The sequence below is a fragment of the Tenebrio molitor genome, chromosome 7 (genome assembly GCF_963966145.1).
Source record: "Tenebrio molitor chromosome 7, icTenMoli1.1, whole genome shotgun sequence".
Lineage (NCBI taxonomy): Eukaryota > Metazoa > Arthropoda > Insecta > Coleoptera > Tenebrionidae > Tenebrio > Tenebrio molitor.
The window spans coordinates 10,651,409-10,670,178 of NC_091052.1; the positions used below are offsets into that span (position 1 = coordinate 10,651,409).

General features: G+C 35.9%; 5 protein-coding genes and 1 pseudogene across 8 annotated transcripts in view; 4 read left to right on the forward strand and 2 right to left on the reverse strand.

The window, feature by feature from the left end:
• Positions 1–64: 64 nt before the first annotated feature.
• Positions 65–1,703, forward strand: Nubpl (NUBP iron-sulfur cluster assembly factor, mitochondrial). 2 transcript variants are annotated; one of them, XM_069053804.1, is made up of 4 exons: positions 65–327; positions 379–555; positions 704–1,054; positions 1,105–1,703. In XM_069053804.1, exons 2-4 carry the CDS (start codon positions 456–458, stop codon positions 1,455–1,457), a joined length of 804 nt encoding a protein of 267 aa, XP_068909905.1. In that variant the 5' UTR covers positions 65–327; positions 379–455; the 3' UTR covers positions 1,458–1,703. The 2 variants fall into 2 exon arrangements, with proteins under 2 accessions (XP_068909905.1, XP_068909904.1); XM_069053803.1 differs by having other exon boundaries at positions 67–327; positions 390–555.
• Surf4 (Surfeit locus protein 4) lies at positions 1,455–4,565 on the reverse strand. The gene is made up of 5 exons (XM_069053810.1): positions 4,408–4,565; positions 3,842–4,105; positions 3,554–3,784; positions 1,994–2,173; positions 1,455–1,941 (listed from the first exon to the last, which is right to left on the reverse strand). Exons 1-5 carry the CDS (start codon positions 4,456–4,458, stop codon positions 1,855–1,857), a joined length of 813 nt encoding a protein of 270 aa, XP_068909911.1. The 5' UTR covers positions 4,459–4,565; the 3' UTR covers positions 1,455–1,854.
• Positions 2,342–4,512, forward strand: LOC138135151 (phosphoglycerate mutase 2 pseudogene; annotated as a pseudogene).
• A 40-nt stretch (positions 4,566–4,605) lies between the features above and the next one.
• ubl (Ubiquitin-like protein 5) lies at positions 4,606–5,332 on the forward strand. Its single transcript, XM_069053816.1, has 3 exons — positions 4,606–4,766; positions 4,827–5,022; positions 5,178–5,332. Exons 2-3 carry the CDS (start codon positions 4,845–4,847, stop codon positions 5,219–5,221), a joined length of 222 nt encoding a protein of 73 aa, XP_068909917.1. The 5' UTR covers positions 4,606–4,766; positions 4,827–4,844; the 3' UTR covers positions 5,222–5,332.
• Uck (Uridine-cytidine kinase) lies at positions 5,278–8,107 on the reverse strand. Of its 3 annotated transcripts, XM_069053807.1 has the most exons (8): positions 7,894–8,079; positions 7,731–7,845; positions 7,427–7,683; positions 7,173–7,318; positions 7,019–7,116; positions 6,861–6,909; positions 6,409–6,543; positions 6,138–6,355 (listed from the first exon to the last, which is right to left on the reverse strand). In XM_069053807.1, the coding sequence occupies exons 1-7, from the start codon at positions 7,965–7,967 to the stop codon at positions 6,443–6,445; spliced, it is 840 nt and encodes a 279-aa protein (XP_068909908.1). In that variant the 5' UTR covers positions 7,968–8,079; the 3' UTR covers positions 6,138–6,355; positions 6,409–6,442. The 3 variants fall into 3 exon arrangements, with proteins under 3 accessions (XP_068909906.1, XP_068909908.1, XP_068909907.1); XM_069053805.1 differs by lacking the exons at positions 6,138–6,355; positions 6,409–6,543 and adding an exon at positions 5,278–6,004 and having other exon boundaries at positions 7,894–8,107; XM_069053806.1 differs by having other exon boundaries at positions 6,138–6,543; positions 7,894–8,074.
• Positions 8,108–13,644: 5,537 nt separating this feature from the next.
• Positions 13,645–18,770, forward strand: part of FMRFaR (FMRFamide Receptor) — a 30,846-nt gene continuing 25,720 nt past the window's right edge. The window contains exon 1 of the mRNA XM_069053802.1: positions 13,645–13,848. The gene's annotated coding sequence lies outside the window, so the exon portion shown is untranslated. The remainder of the gene's footprint in view (positions 13,849–18,770) is intronic.

An 18,770-nucleotide genomic window follows, 5' to 3' on the forward strand; every position in this document is an offset into this window, starting at 1 on the left:
GCGTGCTGACGGGACAAAAGAACTACTTTTATTAGCTTCTGTCAAAATTTATTATTCACTTTTACAATTCTGCCGTTTATTAATACAGATTAACACGTATCTTACTATCTCGTATCGTTTTTACTAAAATTTCCACTCAATAGATCTAGAGAAATTACTAGGCTTCCAAATCAATGGCGTTGTAGTTCACATGACTTGTTAGAAAATTTTAATCCAAGTGGCAAATAGTGATAGCAAATAAAATTAAGATTAAAATAAGTATCTACATAAGCTATAAAAATGTTACTTGAAAAAATTCGAAAATTGTGCGCCAAGTCAACGTGGGAAGTAAGTAGTCAAGTGTTTTGAGGTTATCCGGTAAGCAGACTTAACTATTAGATTCACATTAGGTCATCGGAAGAAGCTTTTCTTCCAAGCAAAATTCCGCCAGTTTGAAGCAACACCAAGCAAAAGTCATGGGTAAAGGTCTCCCAACTAAAAAACCGATTGAAGGTGTCAAACACATAGTCTTAGTTTCATCTGGGAAAGGAGGAGTTGGGAAAAGCACAACTTCAGGTTTCTAATCAATAACAGAAATACCAAGAGCATATAAAGTCGGTGTGTTCACCCACATTCCCATCACTTTGTAGGCGGCGACTTTCCAAGGTCGAGTGGTGGGAGGTGGCTGCATGCCCACTACTCCAACTAAACTTAAAATTTGTAGTGAACTTGGCCCTCGGACTCAAAGTTACACATCCAAATTCGTCTGTCGGGCTCCTCGACACTGACGTTTTCGGACCCTCTATCCCCCTCATGATGAACCTCCACGATACTCCGCTACTGAACGATAAAAATCTCATGGTCCCGCTCACCAATTACGGTGTGAAGTGCATGTCAATGGGTTTTTTGATAGACGAAGGCTCTCCTGTCATTTGGAGAGGTCTGATGGTAATGCAAGCGTTGGAAAAATTGTTAAGACAAGTCGATTGGGGCTCAGTCGATTATCTAATCGTCGACACGCCCCCTGGTACCGGCGATACTCACTTGTCACTAGTGCAAAACATTCCGATCTCGGGTAATTCTAAATCCGCGTTTGGTTTAGTTGTTACATGTTTGTACTTGAAGGCGTCATTCTTATTAGTACGCCGCAACCTGCTGCTCTGCAAGTGACGAAACGCGGAGCTGTAATGTATCGGAAGCTGGGAGTGCCCATTATAGGACTCGTGGAAAATATGTCTTCGGTGACGTGTCCTTCGTGTCTCAACAGTGTCAAGATTTTCGGCGAAGGAACGAAGAGTTTAGCGTCTGAGATTGATTCGGCGATCATTCAGAGTTTTCCATTGGATCAGACGATATCGTGTAGTACAGATAAGGGAAGACCTATTGTGATAGAACAGCCTAACAGCCCCCAGACTAAATCATATATAGATTTGGGGAATCAGGTTGTTGCGTTTTTGGAGAAAAATAAATCGAAATAATGAAAAAATATGTTTTATTAGTCCTTGCAACAACCCATTAAACATAAAGTCTATCTTAAATATAACCAAATGATAAATGTTTCTCTTCGTAGTATTCAGCGCTGGAAGTATATGTTGAGCATACAAAAAATTGAATAAAGTACGTACGTTAACAATATTGTGACTCGTAATGGACAATATTGTTATGTCCCGGAAATCTCGAAAGTAAAACTTAATAATTACACATTATGTACACTCTTCATTAAATTAATAAAAAATACAGCTCATACATTCAAAATATTTTTTTTAAGGAATAAGAAAATATGGGGGATTTGTAAAAAATTTGAATGAAACGTCAGCTACAGTTCAGTCAAAAATTATTCAACACCTCTTCACTAAGTAATTAATGACACTTAAATTACCATCTTTTCTTGTGCTCGTCCATTGATACTCCACCGGGACCTAAATATACTATCATGAGGAGACCACCAATCACTGACAATGTCTGCACAAAAAGAAAAATGAGTATTTTTCGATGCATTTGACCAAACACCTACCTGGAAGAAATCGTATTTCAAGAAGTCACGCAATGGTTTGTACGACGGTATGTTCCACCAAGCGTTATGGTAGAAGTTTAACGTAGTAAGTAACAAAACCAGAATTAACGCCGATAATTTTGTTTTGTAACCTACTGTGACTAAAACCATTAACGCTGATCCAAGAAGATCCAGCATAATCTGAAAAGAAAAAATGTATCACAAACCAATCAGATTTCCTAGACCGAAGCTCGGCCCACCAACCTGCCTCGCCCTTTCAAGTTTCACCAACCTGCCCCGCCCTTTCACGGTTTGTCCAACCCCGCCCCGCCCACCTGATCTCGAACAATTTTTTTACCCGAGCCGGAACTTGATCGATTCGATCAAGTAATCATGGCAAAAATCGTGTCCGCGAACTGTCCGACTCTGACATCTCTTTTGAAACGGTGGTCGAGCGGCACGGGCATGGCGCCGTACAAAATTGTGATGGTTCGCCACGGCGAATCCGAGTGGAATCAGAAAAACCTATTTTGCGGGTGGTACGACGCAAAACTGAGCGACAAGGGCAAACAAGAAGCATGTAACGCAGGCAAAGCGCTCAAAGACGCCGGTTACAAGTTTGATTTGGCTTACACTTCGATGCTGACCAGAGCCCAAGACACTCTCCAAGCGATCTTGAAGGTCTTGGGGCAGGCAAACATTCCCGTGGAAAAGACTTGGCGACTGAACGAGCGCCATTACGGGGCGCTCACCGGGCTCAACAAAACGGAAACCGCGGAGAAATACGGCGAGGAACAGGTGACGATCTGGCGGCGAAGCTTTGACGTGCCGCCGCCCCCCATGGAGACTGACCATCCCCATTACAAGGCGATAGTGTGCGACCCCCGATACAAGAAAGGGCCGCCCCCTGATCAATTCCCCATGTTTGAATCGTTGAAACTGACGATCGACCGCACTTTGCCCTTTTGGAATGACACGATCGTACCCCAGATCAAAGCGGGGAAAAGGATTTTGATCGCCGCACACGGCAACAGTCTTCGGGGGATTGTTAAACACTTGGACCAAATGGACAATGAGAAAATTATGGGATTGAATCTACCGACTGGAATACCGTTTGTCTACTGTCTTAACGAGATGCTTAAACCTACTCCTGGAGGAAGTCTACAGTTTTTGGGGGATGCGGAAACTGTTAAGAAAGCCATGGAGGCGGTGGCCAATCAAGGCAAAGCTAAATAAATCTGATGTTGCAATTTTTTACTGGAAAATATAGAAAAATCGGACGTTTTGCGTCTTTTAAATGTGAGCCAAAAACTATTTGAGTGTTTCCAAAACATGTTTTCGTTTTTCGATAAAAAATTATGTTCCTTTGTCAGAATTCTTGGCATCAGAAGACTAAAATAAAGTCTCCACGTTTTTAGATTTAAAAGAACATCTGCGCGACCGCGTCAATTTTGATTTTATGGGTTCTTTAACAATACAAGTTGAAAGGTAGTCATTTTGACATTTGTGAAGCGCCCTCTGGTGACAGGTTATTAACAACTTTTTTTTTTGTGAAAGAAGGGTTTGAAGGGGGAATTTTACCTGCAAGAATGAGAATTCAAAGCGTATGAGCGTAATGAACATGAACGCTAACAAAATGCGACCAGTCAGTTGTAGATAATTCTTGGGCTTGTTTTCTCCCAATGAGGGTACTCCAGCAAATAAACTCTTGGCTTCACCCCTACTTTCTGCTAATACTAGTAAAAGTGCGCCTATTAGAGCAAGATTTCTGAATAAGAACTGCAAATCCCACAATATACTGTATGCCAAAGTCTGAAAAAAAAAAAAATCAAAATTGAGAGTTTACACATGTCAAAATTAGTCATTTACCTGCATTACAACAATAAAGAAAAGTACACCACAAGCTATTGCAACTTTGTATCTTATGATGACCATCACACAACCCCCTAGCTGACCAATCAAATTAACTAAAACAAAAACTGTGGCTAAAATTTTGCCACAGCCCCATGACATGTCCATGTATTCTCTTTGTTCGGACCATTGGAACCACATTCTGAGCCCATCTTCGAGGAAAGTTGATATTAAACATAACCGGGCAACAGTTGGAAGGATATGTTTTAATTTTCTGATGACCTGGAAGAATTAATTAACGCTAGAAATTGGGGCCGAGCGTTTAAGCATATGGTAACAAAAGCAAACGGGTAAAAATACTCACTAAAAAAACCGACACGAAATGGTTTGGGTCGAGATCAACACAACAAAAGAATTATTTTTAACAAACCTGTTGATTATTTTTAATTTAAAAAGAAAGTTGCAGGATGACGTGACATTTAAGGTTTTGATTGGATTTTTCGAAAATGTAAATGATTTTGACTGAAACTTTTGGGTAGCGTACACACAACAGATTCTTACTAATGTAAATCGACAATTAATACCTGATCTGCTATGTCTTCGGCGTTGGAAATATATTCATTTGGAATATTCATTTTGATTATAGAGAGCAAAAGCTCCACGCAGACACGTAACTTTTGGGATGTAAATGAACTACGCCAGTGCTCTACCGGGTCATATCGCCTAAGTCACTAAGTTTACACTGGTACATATGAACTACAATAACGTCGTCGAACGTCGGAATGTCGAAGTCGAATCAAAACAAGGTTTTTGGTTAATTCCATAAACGTTCTACGAAGTTCTGGAGAGCATTTGTCATTTCTAGAAAATAACTGTGACCTGCGAGTACGCTTTAATTTTGGCGTTTTGTATACAAACTATCGTTTTTATAAGATCTGTTTGGGTAAGTATTTTTTTTTTGGTTAGCTGCATGTTAGCTGTCACATCATTTTAAATTTTTTAGTTATTACAAGAAATTAAGATGATTGAAATCACATGCAACGATCGTTTGGGCAAAAAAGTCCGTGTTAAATGTAATCCTGATGACACTGTTGGAGACTTGAAAAAGTTAATAGCTGCCCAGACTGGAACCCGGTGGGATAAAATTGTCCTGAAAAAGTGGTACACCACCTTTAAGGATCATATCCAACTTCAAGATTGTATCCTTTTAATGGAGTGTTTTAACATGTTAGGGCAGAATTAAGCATAAACTTTGAAACAAACATGTAGTATAATATTTAAAATAATTACCTTTTTTTTATCATAACTTTCAGGAAATATTCAATCAATGATATTTTTCTCAACTAAATTCCAGATGAAATCCATGATGGGATGAATATTGAGCTATATTACCAGTAAAAATCTGAATTTTAGTTCTAATTTTGTATTTCCAATTAAAATAAGTAATGGTGAGATGATTTAAATTGTTTTATTGTCAAACATAAAATACAATAAATGAAACGTTAAGTATATTTTGGTATAAATATCACACAAAAAGTTGTAAAAAATTTGGTTACAGTGTTAAAAACAAAACATCAATATACATAATCAGTTCACAACCTGGTACATAAAAACTCTGTAATAAATAAATGAGTATTCATTGTGCTTCCTCAGTAAAAAAATTCCACACAACATTGGCAAAACTTAAAATAATTGACAATATTTTAGATAACTACTATGGTGGTCCTAATAAAATGTTGTACTATTCAAATTTAAATGTGGTGCCTCAATTTACCCTAGTAACAATAGTTCTAGAAACTTTGGCATTTTCTTCACATCAACTGAATCCAAGCAACTAACGTCAAATTATTTACACATGTACAAATCTAACACTAATAAAGTAATTTGATAAAAATATACTTTACTCGTTCTATATTTTGATAATGATTTATATTAGAGGCAAGAATTCAACAGTTCAACAGATAACGTTACTAATAAGTACATTTGAATCTTTGCTGAAGAAGTACTTTTAGTGCGGTCTTTTAAACTGACCGTCCCCGCCGGAATTAACTCTTTTAGCTGGTGAGTGGACAGGTGTGAGAGTGACAGTTGGTGTGATCACCTCAACGGTGCGCTCCTCGGAGGTCCTCGGCCGATTATTCAAAATTTCTCTGATATGTTGCACAATTAAGTCAATAGCAACTGAAAATAAAATTCTCGTTACATACGGTCGTGATATGTTGTGACATTTGCGAGTCACGTCGGAGCTCAGAGCGATCCGATGTCAAAACTGACATTTACACAACGCACGCGCATAATAAAAAATCGAACCGAATTTTATGCAGAACAGATTTATTGATTTAAAGCAGTTCACAGATTTTTAACAAATGTTGCAAAAGTAACTTCTTAAAATATAAAAAATCTTACACCTAGTATGATACTTTCCCGAGACGTTGTAGGTTTATAAATGTACTGAATCAATACATCGATAATTAAAAAAATATGAAAAAATTTCAATTGACAATGTGCACATGTCCAGTCTTATACAGTACCCTTAAATAAGTATACTTTGGTATTTTCACGTGAATATGTTTCGATTTAAATACCCTAATAATGGTTAGATAAGTCTGTATGAACTTGCTAGATCCGATTTGGTGTTGATGGGATAGACTTGTAACCATTCTCTCGTTCGTTCCCATGTAAAATATCCCAGATGTGGTGAACTATTAGGTCAATAGCCACTGCAAAATAAATATCACTGTCAATTCAATGAATTAGTTAATTCACGACAACAACAACAGGCTACAACGACTTCTCTCATAATCATGCAAATAATTGAAAAAAAAGTTTGGTAGCGACTTTTCTCAATTTTCAGGAAGAAAAAACAGCAATTTATGACAATAGAACAGCATGATACAGGTGATATTTATGATACATAGATGATATTGCAGTGACTATCACCATTCACCAAAGCAATTTTAAATAATTCAAAATGAAAGAAAATGGGCGCCAGTTTTATGCTTTGTAGCAGATAAAAAATATGTTTGTCAAATCTTACCTGTGTTATCAGCTCCTCGCGGGATGATTACATCGGCGAATTTTTTTGTCTGAAAAACGCAACGTTTTTATCTTTGCACACAAATAACACGCAAAAATACAGATTCGTTTGTTGTCGCAAAAAAATCTGTATTTTAGCGTTTTGAGAATGAGCCTTACTGGAGAACAAAATTCCTCAAATGCTGGTTTCACAAAAGTCATGTATTGATTGAGGACCTGCTCCAAGTCGCGGCCGCGCTCGTTAATGTCTCTAGGCACTGAAAATCGGGACGAATTAGTATCGGGGAAAAAACAGTCATAAAAACGACTCTACCTCTTCTTGCTAGTCTTGTATCTGAGTCAGTGTCGACAAACAATTTCATATGGAATAGTTTGCGCACTTCAGGGAAATAAAAAACTAAAATGCCCTCAAACAGGACGACGTCGGCGGGGTATATCGTTAAAATTTCGTCGTTTCGCCTGGAAACACGTGATAACGATTTAAACGAATATTTATTTATGCGGTGACGTCAATCGCTTGTCAAATTTATAGGTTATAAATTACGCGTCTAGCTTAGTGCGACTTACAGGGAATGATTCTTGTAATCGTAAGTGGGAATTTGCACGATCTTTCCCGCCAGGATATCCATCAGACTCTCTTTCATCAACGTCTCATTGAAGGCGTCCGGATGGTCGAAATTGAACAGGCCCCTTTCCGCCTTCTGTATCTCGCTGGGGGTCAGATCTCTGTAAAAACTGTCTTGCGAGATGCACACCACTTGTCTTTGAGTGTGGTCGACGTCTACTTGGCCCAGCTTTTCCATGATTCTCTTGCATACCGTGCTCTGGGGTTAAAACACTTTATTCACGTTTTCGCCGTCGCGATTTTTACCTTTCCGCTGGCGGTGCCCCCCGACACGCCGATCAGAAAGGGTGTCTTGGCGTCCAAACCATTGAGTTTCCCGTTCAACTTGGCATCACACATTTTCACGCTTTTACTTACGCTTCTAACAATCAATACTGATAAAACCTAGGTGCGATTTGTAACAGCTCACCTTATCACTGGTTTTCGCAATCCCATAAATTTGGGAATACAGGATGCTGAAATATTGAGGGAATAGCCAGCCATTGGTGTCGATTCGCAGTCGCCAGAGGGCGCTCCTAAACTGCGACTCGTAGCTCACTAGATTCACGATACTGCTTTGTAAATTAAGATTTCATCTATTTTTTTTTCCAGATTTATTGTGTTTACTCCAACAAAATTTTGTTTTCTCGACTAAAAAAAATCTAAATCTAGTGTAGTAAGTGATGATAAAAATAGAAACCCATTAATTGTTCGTGCAAACGACAATTTTGCGTTAATTAATTATTTCCACTTTCTTTCTTCAACATTTCCAATTTGGCTGAAAACTTTTTAAATGGCCTTCGAGAAATTTTGGTCCGAACAATTGGTTTCGAGATAAAAGTTTCTCAAATTACTAATCAAAACTTGGCAAACTTGCGAAAATACCGGAAGAAAAGTGACATTACGATTATGAAAGAAGTGCTGATGCCCCACGAAGACAAGAAATTTAGTTCCTGTTAAATTATCCAAATTACAAAAGAAATGTAATGTCACAATTGACATTTAACTTTAGACTGTTCAGTTTCAGAATCGTGACTTAGGAACATTTTGTGTTGTTTTAGAACATTTTTTAGTTTCAGGTTTTTAAAGTCGCGTTGGTAAGTTTAGATTAAGCTAAACCGTCGGCTCATTATCATTTATCACCTTAAAAATTGCAGTTGGTGGCGCAAACAGCAACCGCAGTATCGGCATGTGATTTATTGAACATATAAATCACTAAAAATTTTGACAGAAAATAATGAATCATCTCTCGTTGAAATCGGCCATGTACTTAAATCCCAAAAGCTTATTCCTGTTGAGGCATGATTAGTGTTATAGATAATTACTAAACTTTAAGTTTTATAATCCCACTGATAGAGGAGTTCTATAGTGCAATATCCCTCAACTCCAAAGGACTCTTCTAATAAACAGCAATATTAAAGCAGTTTAATCAATTATTGATAGTTATCTTGACAGTTATAGATTGTGTGAATCAAACTACGAGTCGACTTTTGTTGTTTATGAGGAACTGAGCTCTCAAATTTTTTAGTGGTATGTCAAACTGATAGGTGTCATTTCTGACGTTTCACAACAAGTTCTGAATCAAGTTGTGACACTAGAAGGAAAAGTTTATCTGAATTATGCGACTTAATCTCTCTTAATAAATTGCTTATAGCTTTTAAACACGTAGTTTATTTCATAATGTGAAAAATTACAACTGGAATCACTCGTGAATGTCTGTGTTTTCCTCAGTTTAATGAGATTTCGTTGTGAAATGCAGTAAAGCAGAATACTAATTGTGAATTAAGGTGACATTAATGCTTATCTGTCGCTGTTAATTAAGAGAAATCCGAATTTTGGTTCACCTGCTTCCTCTTTAAGATAAGATTAATTTTGATAAAAGCCTATTGACGGGCCTCCATTATGTAAGGACGTTTGACTTAATTCCGGTGCGACGAGTAAGTATTTGTTGAACACAAAATCACAAAACACGAATTATCTTGTTGAGTAATTTTGCGGCGTAATTTGTATCTTGAGAGACGTACCTAAGTAAGTAACATGTTTTTAATCTAAGTTTGTGACTTAGGCGGTTTTAATTTTGAACATCAGTTCTCTTCAGCAAGTTCGAGATGAAGCCGCGAGCGTGAATGCGCTTTTTAATTTATCGTATTATAGATAAGCCTCGAAAAAGTCGAGAAAACTCGACGAGTTTCGTAAGCATAACATATTAAAAATGTAATATGAAAGGCGCCATAGAATTTCAAAGTGTTGAAAATCGTAATATTTCACTTTTAATTATACGGTATCCCAGGTGGAGGCAGCAGCGATTGACATGTTAATGTCGAAACATCACGAACCATTACCATAATATCATCGAGTCTAATGTGGATGTTTCCAATTTTCCAACAATTTTGATCAGATTGAAGGTCGCGATAAATAACGCTAGATGAATAATAATAAGACGGTGCATGCAACACGTATAATAACATAATTTTAGTCTGGGCATCCAGACTATTGTCGCACCAGAGTCGAGACGTACTTCTATTAAGATTCAAGGCGCTGCTGGTCATGGAACTTGATATGTACATAATTTTAATCATATTTGGTTTTCCTGTTTGCCTTTACCATATCCAGTTAAATATGTCTTCGAAAAGCGCGCAAATCTCTAACGCCGTCCCGCCAAAGAAGGCAATGGTTAAATTCCAACATGACAAAAACCGTCTTGTTATAAAAATAACAGATGAAAGTGAAAAATACTGGATGCAATAATTTTGTTGCGGGTTTGTTGACCCTCAATTATTGAATCACACGAGGAAAATAACCTCGTTATCTCCCATTTTGTAATCAACCGAGTCCTGTTAAAAGCCTTCAGGAGTGGCAAACTGTACATAATTGCCATCTAAAGTGCGGCTGAGGTACAACTCTGCTGTTCATTTCTGGAAATGTTACTGTTCTAGCGAAAAGTTTTCACCATTAAACCTTGGACGAAGGCAAATCCAGGACTGTTCGGTGGTTTTCGAGGGGAAAGAGGAAATCTAAAACAATCTTAACTATTCCTTGCACGACGATTAAATCGCTATATTTCACACAATTTTAGTATTTATATCGAAAAAATTAATCTTAAATGTTCAATTTCTTTGTCCTTGGCACGCTATCAAAACTTATTCCCAACTCCTTTTACTTTTTTGTGACTGTCTGATACTGCGTACTATTTTTTTACAAAAGTTTTCAAACATTTTTCAACTGGTCAACTTTTACACTTTTCAATATTTAAATAAAAATATTTATACAGGATTATTCACGTAAGATGACGACCCTGACCAGGTAAAAATGCAACCCAAAAAACAATTCACAAAGCAATCTCGATCCATATTACATTATCCGGCATTATCATAATGCACATAAAACACAGACAGCTTTTAACGTCAGCAATGAATGTCAAGTTCTGATAGAAAAATATCTCTCTCAACAAATTATAATTTAATAACAATAATATGCAATTAAAATCACAAAAGTAATGGGTAAGTATACTCGTATATCGGTTCTGTCATCGTTCGAGAACCTTTTCAAATACTAAATATGAACGAAAAATGCAATGACAGATATATCTTTCAAATTAATGGAATACCTACTTGGATTCCTGATTTAATTTTTAAATACCAAAACACAATGTATGGTTTGTCAAATGTATTTTGGGTTGCATTGTTACCTGGTCAGGCTCGTCATCTTCCGTGAACAATCCTGTATAAAATGCAGGGTGACTTTGAAAGTTAGGCAGATATTTGAACCAGTGATAGAACTCCACAATAGGTAATGATTGAACAAATAATGTCTTATACAAATGTTGATATTTTTCGAAAAAAAGGGGCTAAAAGTTTTTCAAAAAAAGTTTGGAAGCCGCTGAATTTTATGAAAAATTTGGTCAAAAAAAATCATAGTAGACTTTTTTTGTAGTCATTTAATTCAAAATTAAGTCACTTTGACGAGAACCTCAAATTAAATCACAAATGGCTTCACCAACCTGGAGAAAACTGGTATGGTTTTGATCTGTGGTGAAGCCCGTGGACATTCAGAGCTAGCACGGCAAATCTGCGGTGAAAGGTTTCCTCAAAGGATACTTCCCATCCCAATGCACAAAATCTTTGTGAACGTTGTCCAGCATCTTTGCGTTCTGCCAACTCAAACAGTCCTTTTTGATCACGCTGTAATTCTAACCTCACATTGGATGCTACTGATGGCATTTTGATTTTTATTGTGCGTGACAGAATTTCTGTCACAAAAATTTTGAATGCCACTCGTAATGACAACAAAGCTTAGGCCACACAATTTTTTTCGAATTGACAGTAAAATAACTGACGAAATTCCGTGGCCGTAACTGTACAAGCAGTAGATAAAGTCCGACAAAGCTGTGTAGGCCCAGCAGCTTAATATTTTTATAACATTGTAAACGCTCCAAAAAGTTTTTATTTAGAGGCAATGAATACACCACCAAAAGATTAAATTGTCTTTAAGTATTTAGTTTTAAGCTTTAAATTTTTTCATAAAAATGTTAAGCTCAGCTGATACGGTTATATTTCAAAAAGTGTAAGTTTTTTCGCCCTGTTTCTTCGTAGTTCGTTTCAAAATTCTATTGTGTGCGTTTTGAAAAAAATATAGCTACTCGTTTTTTTTTTCCTTTGAACAAAAATTAAAATCGTTTCTGTTCTTTGTATTTTTTTCATTATTGTTTTATTTTTTCTTTGCATTAAAAATATTTTTGCAATTCCAGAAGGTTTCTACTTAGAGAAAAAATTAACGTTAAAAGGTGTATCAACCAAATTGTTGTCAAGTCTTTAGCTTTTAAACTTAATAAATTGAAAAAAATCTGAAGCGGAGCTGGTCCAGTCACATTTCAAAAAATTATTGGCAGTTTCCCGCCATTTCGTTTAACTCGTTTAAAAATCCTTGTTTTTTTAAATAAATTCTGCAAACATATCTATCGGAGTCTTCACTAACTGGATAAGAAAAGTCTGCATAACCTTGAAGTGTCAAAAGAATATTAAATTATTCCGAAATGATTTCGAACGACAAAGAATTCTTTTTATCAGATTTACATCGATCATTGGACCGAGCATTGAGCCCACCCCAACAACTTCACCAGGAGCAGAAAACAACACTGGATTAGGAGTCTGCGTCTGTTGTAAAGAACCATAAATCATTCATTCAAAGGGGATTCTTTTGTTTGTATTTTTCTACGATAATTAGCTGTTGATTAGCTTTTTTTCAACATTCCAAACAATGTGTACTTTCCTTAATTAAAAAAATAATAATTTTTCACGTTTAAGAATGACGTTTCATAAAATTCCGTTTCTGTTAAATGTAGGTGTTATTAACATATCTCTCTGAAAATCGCACGACACTTAAAAATAGCCAATAGAAAAACAGAATTCGGTGTCGTTTCTATAACAATGTAGAGATTTCCTGGAATTTTTTGCACCTAACTAACCCAACATGAAATTAATAAGTGGACATTTTTTCAGCCAATCAAATCTCAAATTTTTTTCCGTTGTCAAGGATAATTCTGTTATACCTACAACTTGATTTTTTTGTCAGAAATTTATAACTTAAGAAGTATAATGTCCGTGTTGTTGCGATTTTCTTACCGAATATGCCCTCGTGCATTGATTAATATCCGGAAATGTTATTCTCATGCGTAATTAGCCCTCGTGTTCGACTCGGGCTAATTAATACGTTTTGGAAATGCATTCGAAAAAATTTCCGAAAATAATCAATGCACTTGGGGTATTATAAGTGAAAATTTTCAAAGCAGTAACATGTGGAAAAGGGATTGCAACAGGCAATACAAAACGAGCGCCAAATTCCTCCACCCAAAACCATGGTTGCATTTGACTGAAGAATTAATAAAGTTGGACCCGACAAGATCGAGCGGTTATGAGAAAAACTTAGTTTCCCGATACAGACCGTATTGGCAAAGTTTTGACACAATGTCCCCGTTCGCCTTTAATACAAATTCCGTTCCCCTTACTTGTTTTTCGATTTCAAAAAAATTCCCCACTAATCCCCGTCCGCTAACCATCTCGGTGCATCCCGCTCTGCGAATAAAGAAAATAGTGCAGTAGGGCCCCATCAATGAATACAAATGAGACTACTTTTAGCTTATCTGACGAAATGCGGGCAAACGTAGTCCGACGACAACTATGGGGGCGTCAGTGCGCTCTCAGCTCTCGCCGCGACGCTTACACACTCGGAGGCGCATCGGCCGACCACAAAACTCCGCAAACTTCGTGTATTAATGCAAGAGTTTTCCGGAAAAAATTCGGACGGGTGTCGGTGTGAAGTGGTGGAGTGTCTGCGGCTCCGCTGAAGATGGACCGCGATCGGAGCGCTTGTTTGTTTTCGTTGCGAGGTGAGCGCTAATTAAAAAAAATCATTTCGAATAATGGGGTGCGTAAATATTTACGGGAAGTTTTACACGAGTTAACACCTCATTTAACAGAATTTTAATTGCCCGCTCCGCTTAAGTTTTATAACGAATGCGTGGCAAACTTTTCACATTTAATTAAACCGCAGAGGTGTTGGGGTTCGTTCACCACCAGAAATGTCTATCGTTTTTGATTATCTATTTTGACAAATTGCACGACTTTCAAAATTGATAGCATTTGTGCGCGTCGGGTCGTTATTGATTCACCTTTTATCTGACTTTTAATTATGCGGTTTGATAAATAACAGACAAGCCGATACCGCCCGTAAAAGTCTTCAAATGTGGTATCCCAAATTAAAAAAAAATATTTCCTTCGGTAAGCGAGCATTAACCAACAACGAACATAATTCATTAATGATCTACATTGAAACTTTTTATTCTAGATTGTTATCGACATCACTCGATTTTAAAATGTTTTTTGCTAATTAAATATTTTTTTAATTTTAATTAGAGCTCATTAGAAAAATTGTTGATATCTCCTGCTTCTGACACAAAAATATCGCATAATTTGACACTCGTCTCTATTAAATTCATTGATCAAACTGTCACCTGAACAATAAGAACAACAAATCAAATGTCATCCGTTCGTAAAACAACATAAAACTCTACTACAGTTTTTACCTCCAATGAAATCAATTTGTCAAATGGAGTTATATGTATTTGATTGGTGTTAATTATTCTATAAATAGAATTTGACGGTTTCTTTACCACAAGAAAACACCAATTAGTTTTCTATATTTCTTTTTGCTGTGTAGAAGAAATTTTACAAATTCTAAATTTCTAAAAACATTATAGTTTCTGCACAAGGAAGTATTTAAGTTTTCTGCACGTGATGGTGATTTTATCAATAAACTACCCAAATTTGCCAGATGAGATCTAGTCTCAACAAAATGAAGTCTCATCACACTTTATTTAAATGTGATTATCTCTCACAGACGGATTAGCAAAGACGGTCAGAGCGGTCAATGAAATCTCTGGACTTCATCCCACTGAATCTCCAAGAAAATGTCTTAAACAGCGACTGAAAACTTTAAGATAAAGAATTTAAAAGAAAATGATTTGTATTACACTTCAAGAAAATTGGATTTTTAATAAAAGCTCCAAAAATAATTTTGGATATCATTTTATTTCATTAAATAAAAAAAAAAATAATCCGACAATTATTTCTTCGTTGAAGATAAAAAGGATCATCACCATAACCTTAAAGTGTTAAAAGATACATAAACTGAATTGTTCTGGATTGTTTCAGAATTGCCTTAGATTTATATCGATTGTTAGAAGGAACATTGAGCCTAGTCAAGCCTCTGCAAGAATCGAAAATAGCAAAATATCGCTACCGATTCTGTTAAAAACAACGATAAATCACGAGTTAATATTTAAAAGAAGTAGTAAAGAATTAAGCGGATTTACTGGTGCTAACACAAATGAATGGGAGCTTTGCTGGATACGTTCCAATCCAAAAAAAAGAAAAATAGGGGAAAATTGAAAACAAGTGCGGTGATGAAGAAAAAGGAAAACAAGGAGAATCTCTCGCACGCAAAGAATCAAAAAAGAAAAATAAATTGTTGCTGTTTCGCAGCGCAAATAACTCATAAGAAGTGGGAGTTTTTACGTGATTGATGAAACAGTCCATCGAGTATTAATCTCAATTGGATATTTCTGCTCGGTTCTTCAAAATCGGATGAAGTTTCCAATCAAATTACAGCGAAAATTGATCCCAGAAAAATGTTCGCCAACTTTTTTATTACATCTAATGAATGTCTATGTGACGGGTATGAGTTTTACAGGCGAATTACGCGATTAGTTTCGTTATCATCGACGGCGCCGCAACGAAATCAAAATCCACCCCATAACAGGACTTAACTGGAACGATTGCATTCTTCGGAATCCTTCGGTCGGAAGGCGGACCCTAGACAAAATGAACGCTTCTACGTCATATTTTTCTCGGTTAGAATAGTGTTCCTAAGGCAAATATTTAAGCGGGGATGAGTTTTATTCGCAAAAAAAAATCTGCACCCTATTACCAGTAGCGCCTCGAGTGGCTCTGCACTCGAGTGTTTCTGCATTCGAGGGTCGTCCTTCCTAGGATCGGAAATCTTATTCCGCCCGAAATTATCGTGTGCGAAGAGCAAAGGGTGCCACACTATTCGACTTTCTTTTAGAATAATGAAATTGCCCCATTATTGGCTTTTTTCGTTGGCGCTGTAATTGCTCACAGAAATAATATTCCACAGTGACGAAAGAAAACGCAATAAAGTTAATAAAAGGAATGTTAATGGAGCTTCCTGGAAAACTATTTAAGGGACGTTATCATCATCAGACATTATGTCTGATGTGCACGAACGACGTCAGAATGAATCTTTTAAAAGCTCCAAGTGGACGCACTTTGCTTTTCATTACGTTTCTTAATGATAGGGACGACAATTACAGAATTAGATGATAAACCTATTTTTATAATAATTCTGAATACATATTTGTACGCTAACAAATTCCTTTATCGTATCGTAACATGTATCTAAAAATTGTAAAAAATTGACAAAAAATGGTGAGGTTGTTTTGTTTGTCTTTCTAGTCTGCCAAAACAAGTTCAAATGACTTCGTTAATGATGAGTTATTACGATTCAAATTTATGCTTTTTATGATTGTGATTAATTGTTAAATCACCCAATTATTGAATTCATTGACAGTCATATACAGGGTATATCTGAAATATGTGTGTTAATTTTAACCAGTGAAAGAACTCGCCAACTTATTAAACTTTTCTTTTTAAAAGTTTTCTAAGATTTTTTTATCCCCCAACTTTTTCCAAACGTGTCATTTTTTGTGATTAACTAGTCTCTACCTTTTTGTAACCGTAAGAATTTTAATTTTAACTATGTATTAATTTCGTAGGTGGCTGTGCGCTATGCTTTAGGTGCGCCCCTACGCCCACTAGTTGTTACAAACATTTATAATGACCCCGTATAACAATGTAACATTGTATGGTGCTACGATTTTCTTCATTTTTTAAATCTGTCTAGATATTATTTCTGCAATAAAATTCTATCTATCTCACATTGATTTATACATGTTGTTATGAAAAACGTGATTCTATCGAATATAACAAAAAACAAGAAAAGTTTTTGAATAACCGAAAACCAAAATTGATATTTAGTTATTTTTTTGTAACTAAATCTAAAGGCCGGTGTTCATGATCATGGCCAACTGCATAGACAATCGTTTTGAAATCAAAATGTACCTATACAGGGTGTCTCAAAATTCGCGAATTCCGAATTCAGAACGTGGTGGGAAGGACCCAGTGGAGCTCGAAAAATACTTAGAAAAAAAATTCGCGCTTCCTAAAGAAGATATAAGCACTTTAATTTTATTCAATACATAGCACCCTTCATATCCACAGTGACAAAATACTATTCTAGCTACGTTGCCGTTCCATTTTTAAGAAAAATTACAAAACTTTAAGATCTTTTTACTCCAAAGTAAAGCTATTTTTCAAAAAATTGTTTTACGTCATTATTTTCCACAATCATCTACACCATAAATAACAATAAACACTGAACTTTTCAGCCTGCATTTGAAGAAAACGCACTTTAAAGAGTGCACCTTCAGATCAATGTATCTTTGTGGGGGGAATCGCGATTTTTTTTAATTTCCATATTTGGACTACTGAAGTGATCCCCTACAACGCTCTGAATTTGGAATTCGCGAATTTTGAGACATCCTGTATTATTATATTCACTAGTAATATCCTGAGAATGCAACAGTTTGATATATCCGAGGACTATTTTGGCAGATTATTTCTGGGAAAAAAATAAAACCCACAGAAAAATAAATTTATGAATACAAAAATAAAGGGCCTTCAAATAAATTTATATTTAGAGTAACCTATGGAAATTCAATTATTTGCAACATTTTTCCAGCGTAGAAAATGACACAAGAAACGTCTGGCATTTTAACGAAATAAAATTAAGTTAGAAAATATTTTTTATTTTTGTAGTGCATTCTTCCTATTCCTCCTCCACGGAATATGACAATATGAATTTGGGAAAAAGCTTACTATGTAACCTGTGTAACTCCGGGGAATAATTAGTTACCTACAAAAATTATTTTACACTGTTAACAGAATTAGAATGTCGCCTATGCTTACTCTAAATATATTTTTATTTGAAGGTCCGATATATTAGTTAATACATTTTTCTCTCATATTTTTCATCCCTTTTACAACAATATTTAGTCTAATCAGATCGCGGTGAAATTTGATTTCAGGCAATGGCAAGCACTTGACAGCGGAAGTTCAATAAAGGAAACAATTGTTAAAATTACATTTTTTAACTTGAGGTAATTTTATTATTACTAATTGAACCTTGACCATCTAAAATATTTTTTTGTTCGACACTGTCAGAATTTGAGAATTTTCTCCTATGTGAACGGATTTTGACAACCTGTCAAAACGAAACGTCAAGTTAATTTTAAAGATTTTAAGCGATTTGGAGTCTTTAAGGGGGTCGTCGAACAAAAAAATATTGTATTCAACTCGTTCTTGTGTAAATTGGACTTTTTGTGGCACTCGTGGGCCACTCATACCAAAAAAGCCCAACTTACACACGAACTCGTTAAATAAATAACTATTTAAATTTCATAAAAATCCGTTGGAAAATAACCGCGGTATTAAGCTCGAAAGTCTTAGGTGAGCCACCTGTGTAATTCATATTTACCGTTTTCATTGACATTTGAATGACATTTTTTAAGTTGAATCGATAACTAATATCTACTGATAATATAAATACATATTTTATTATGTTTCTTTCACGTAGCGCCCAGAAATTTTTTTTATCGAAGATTATAATACA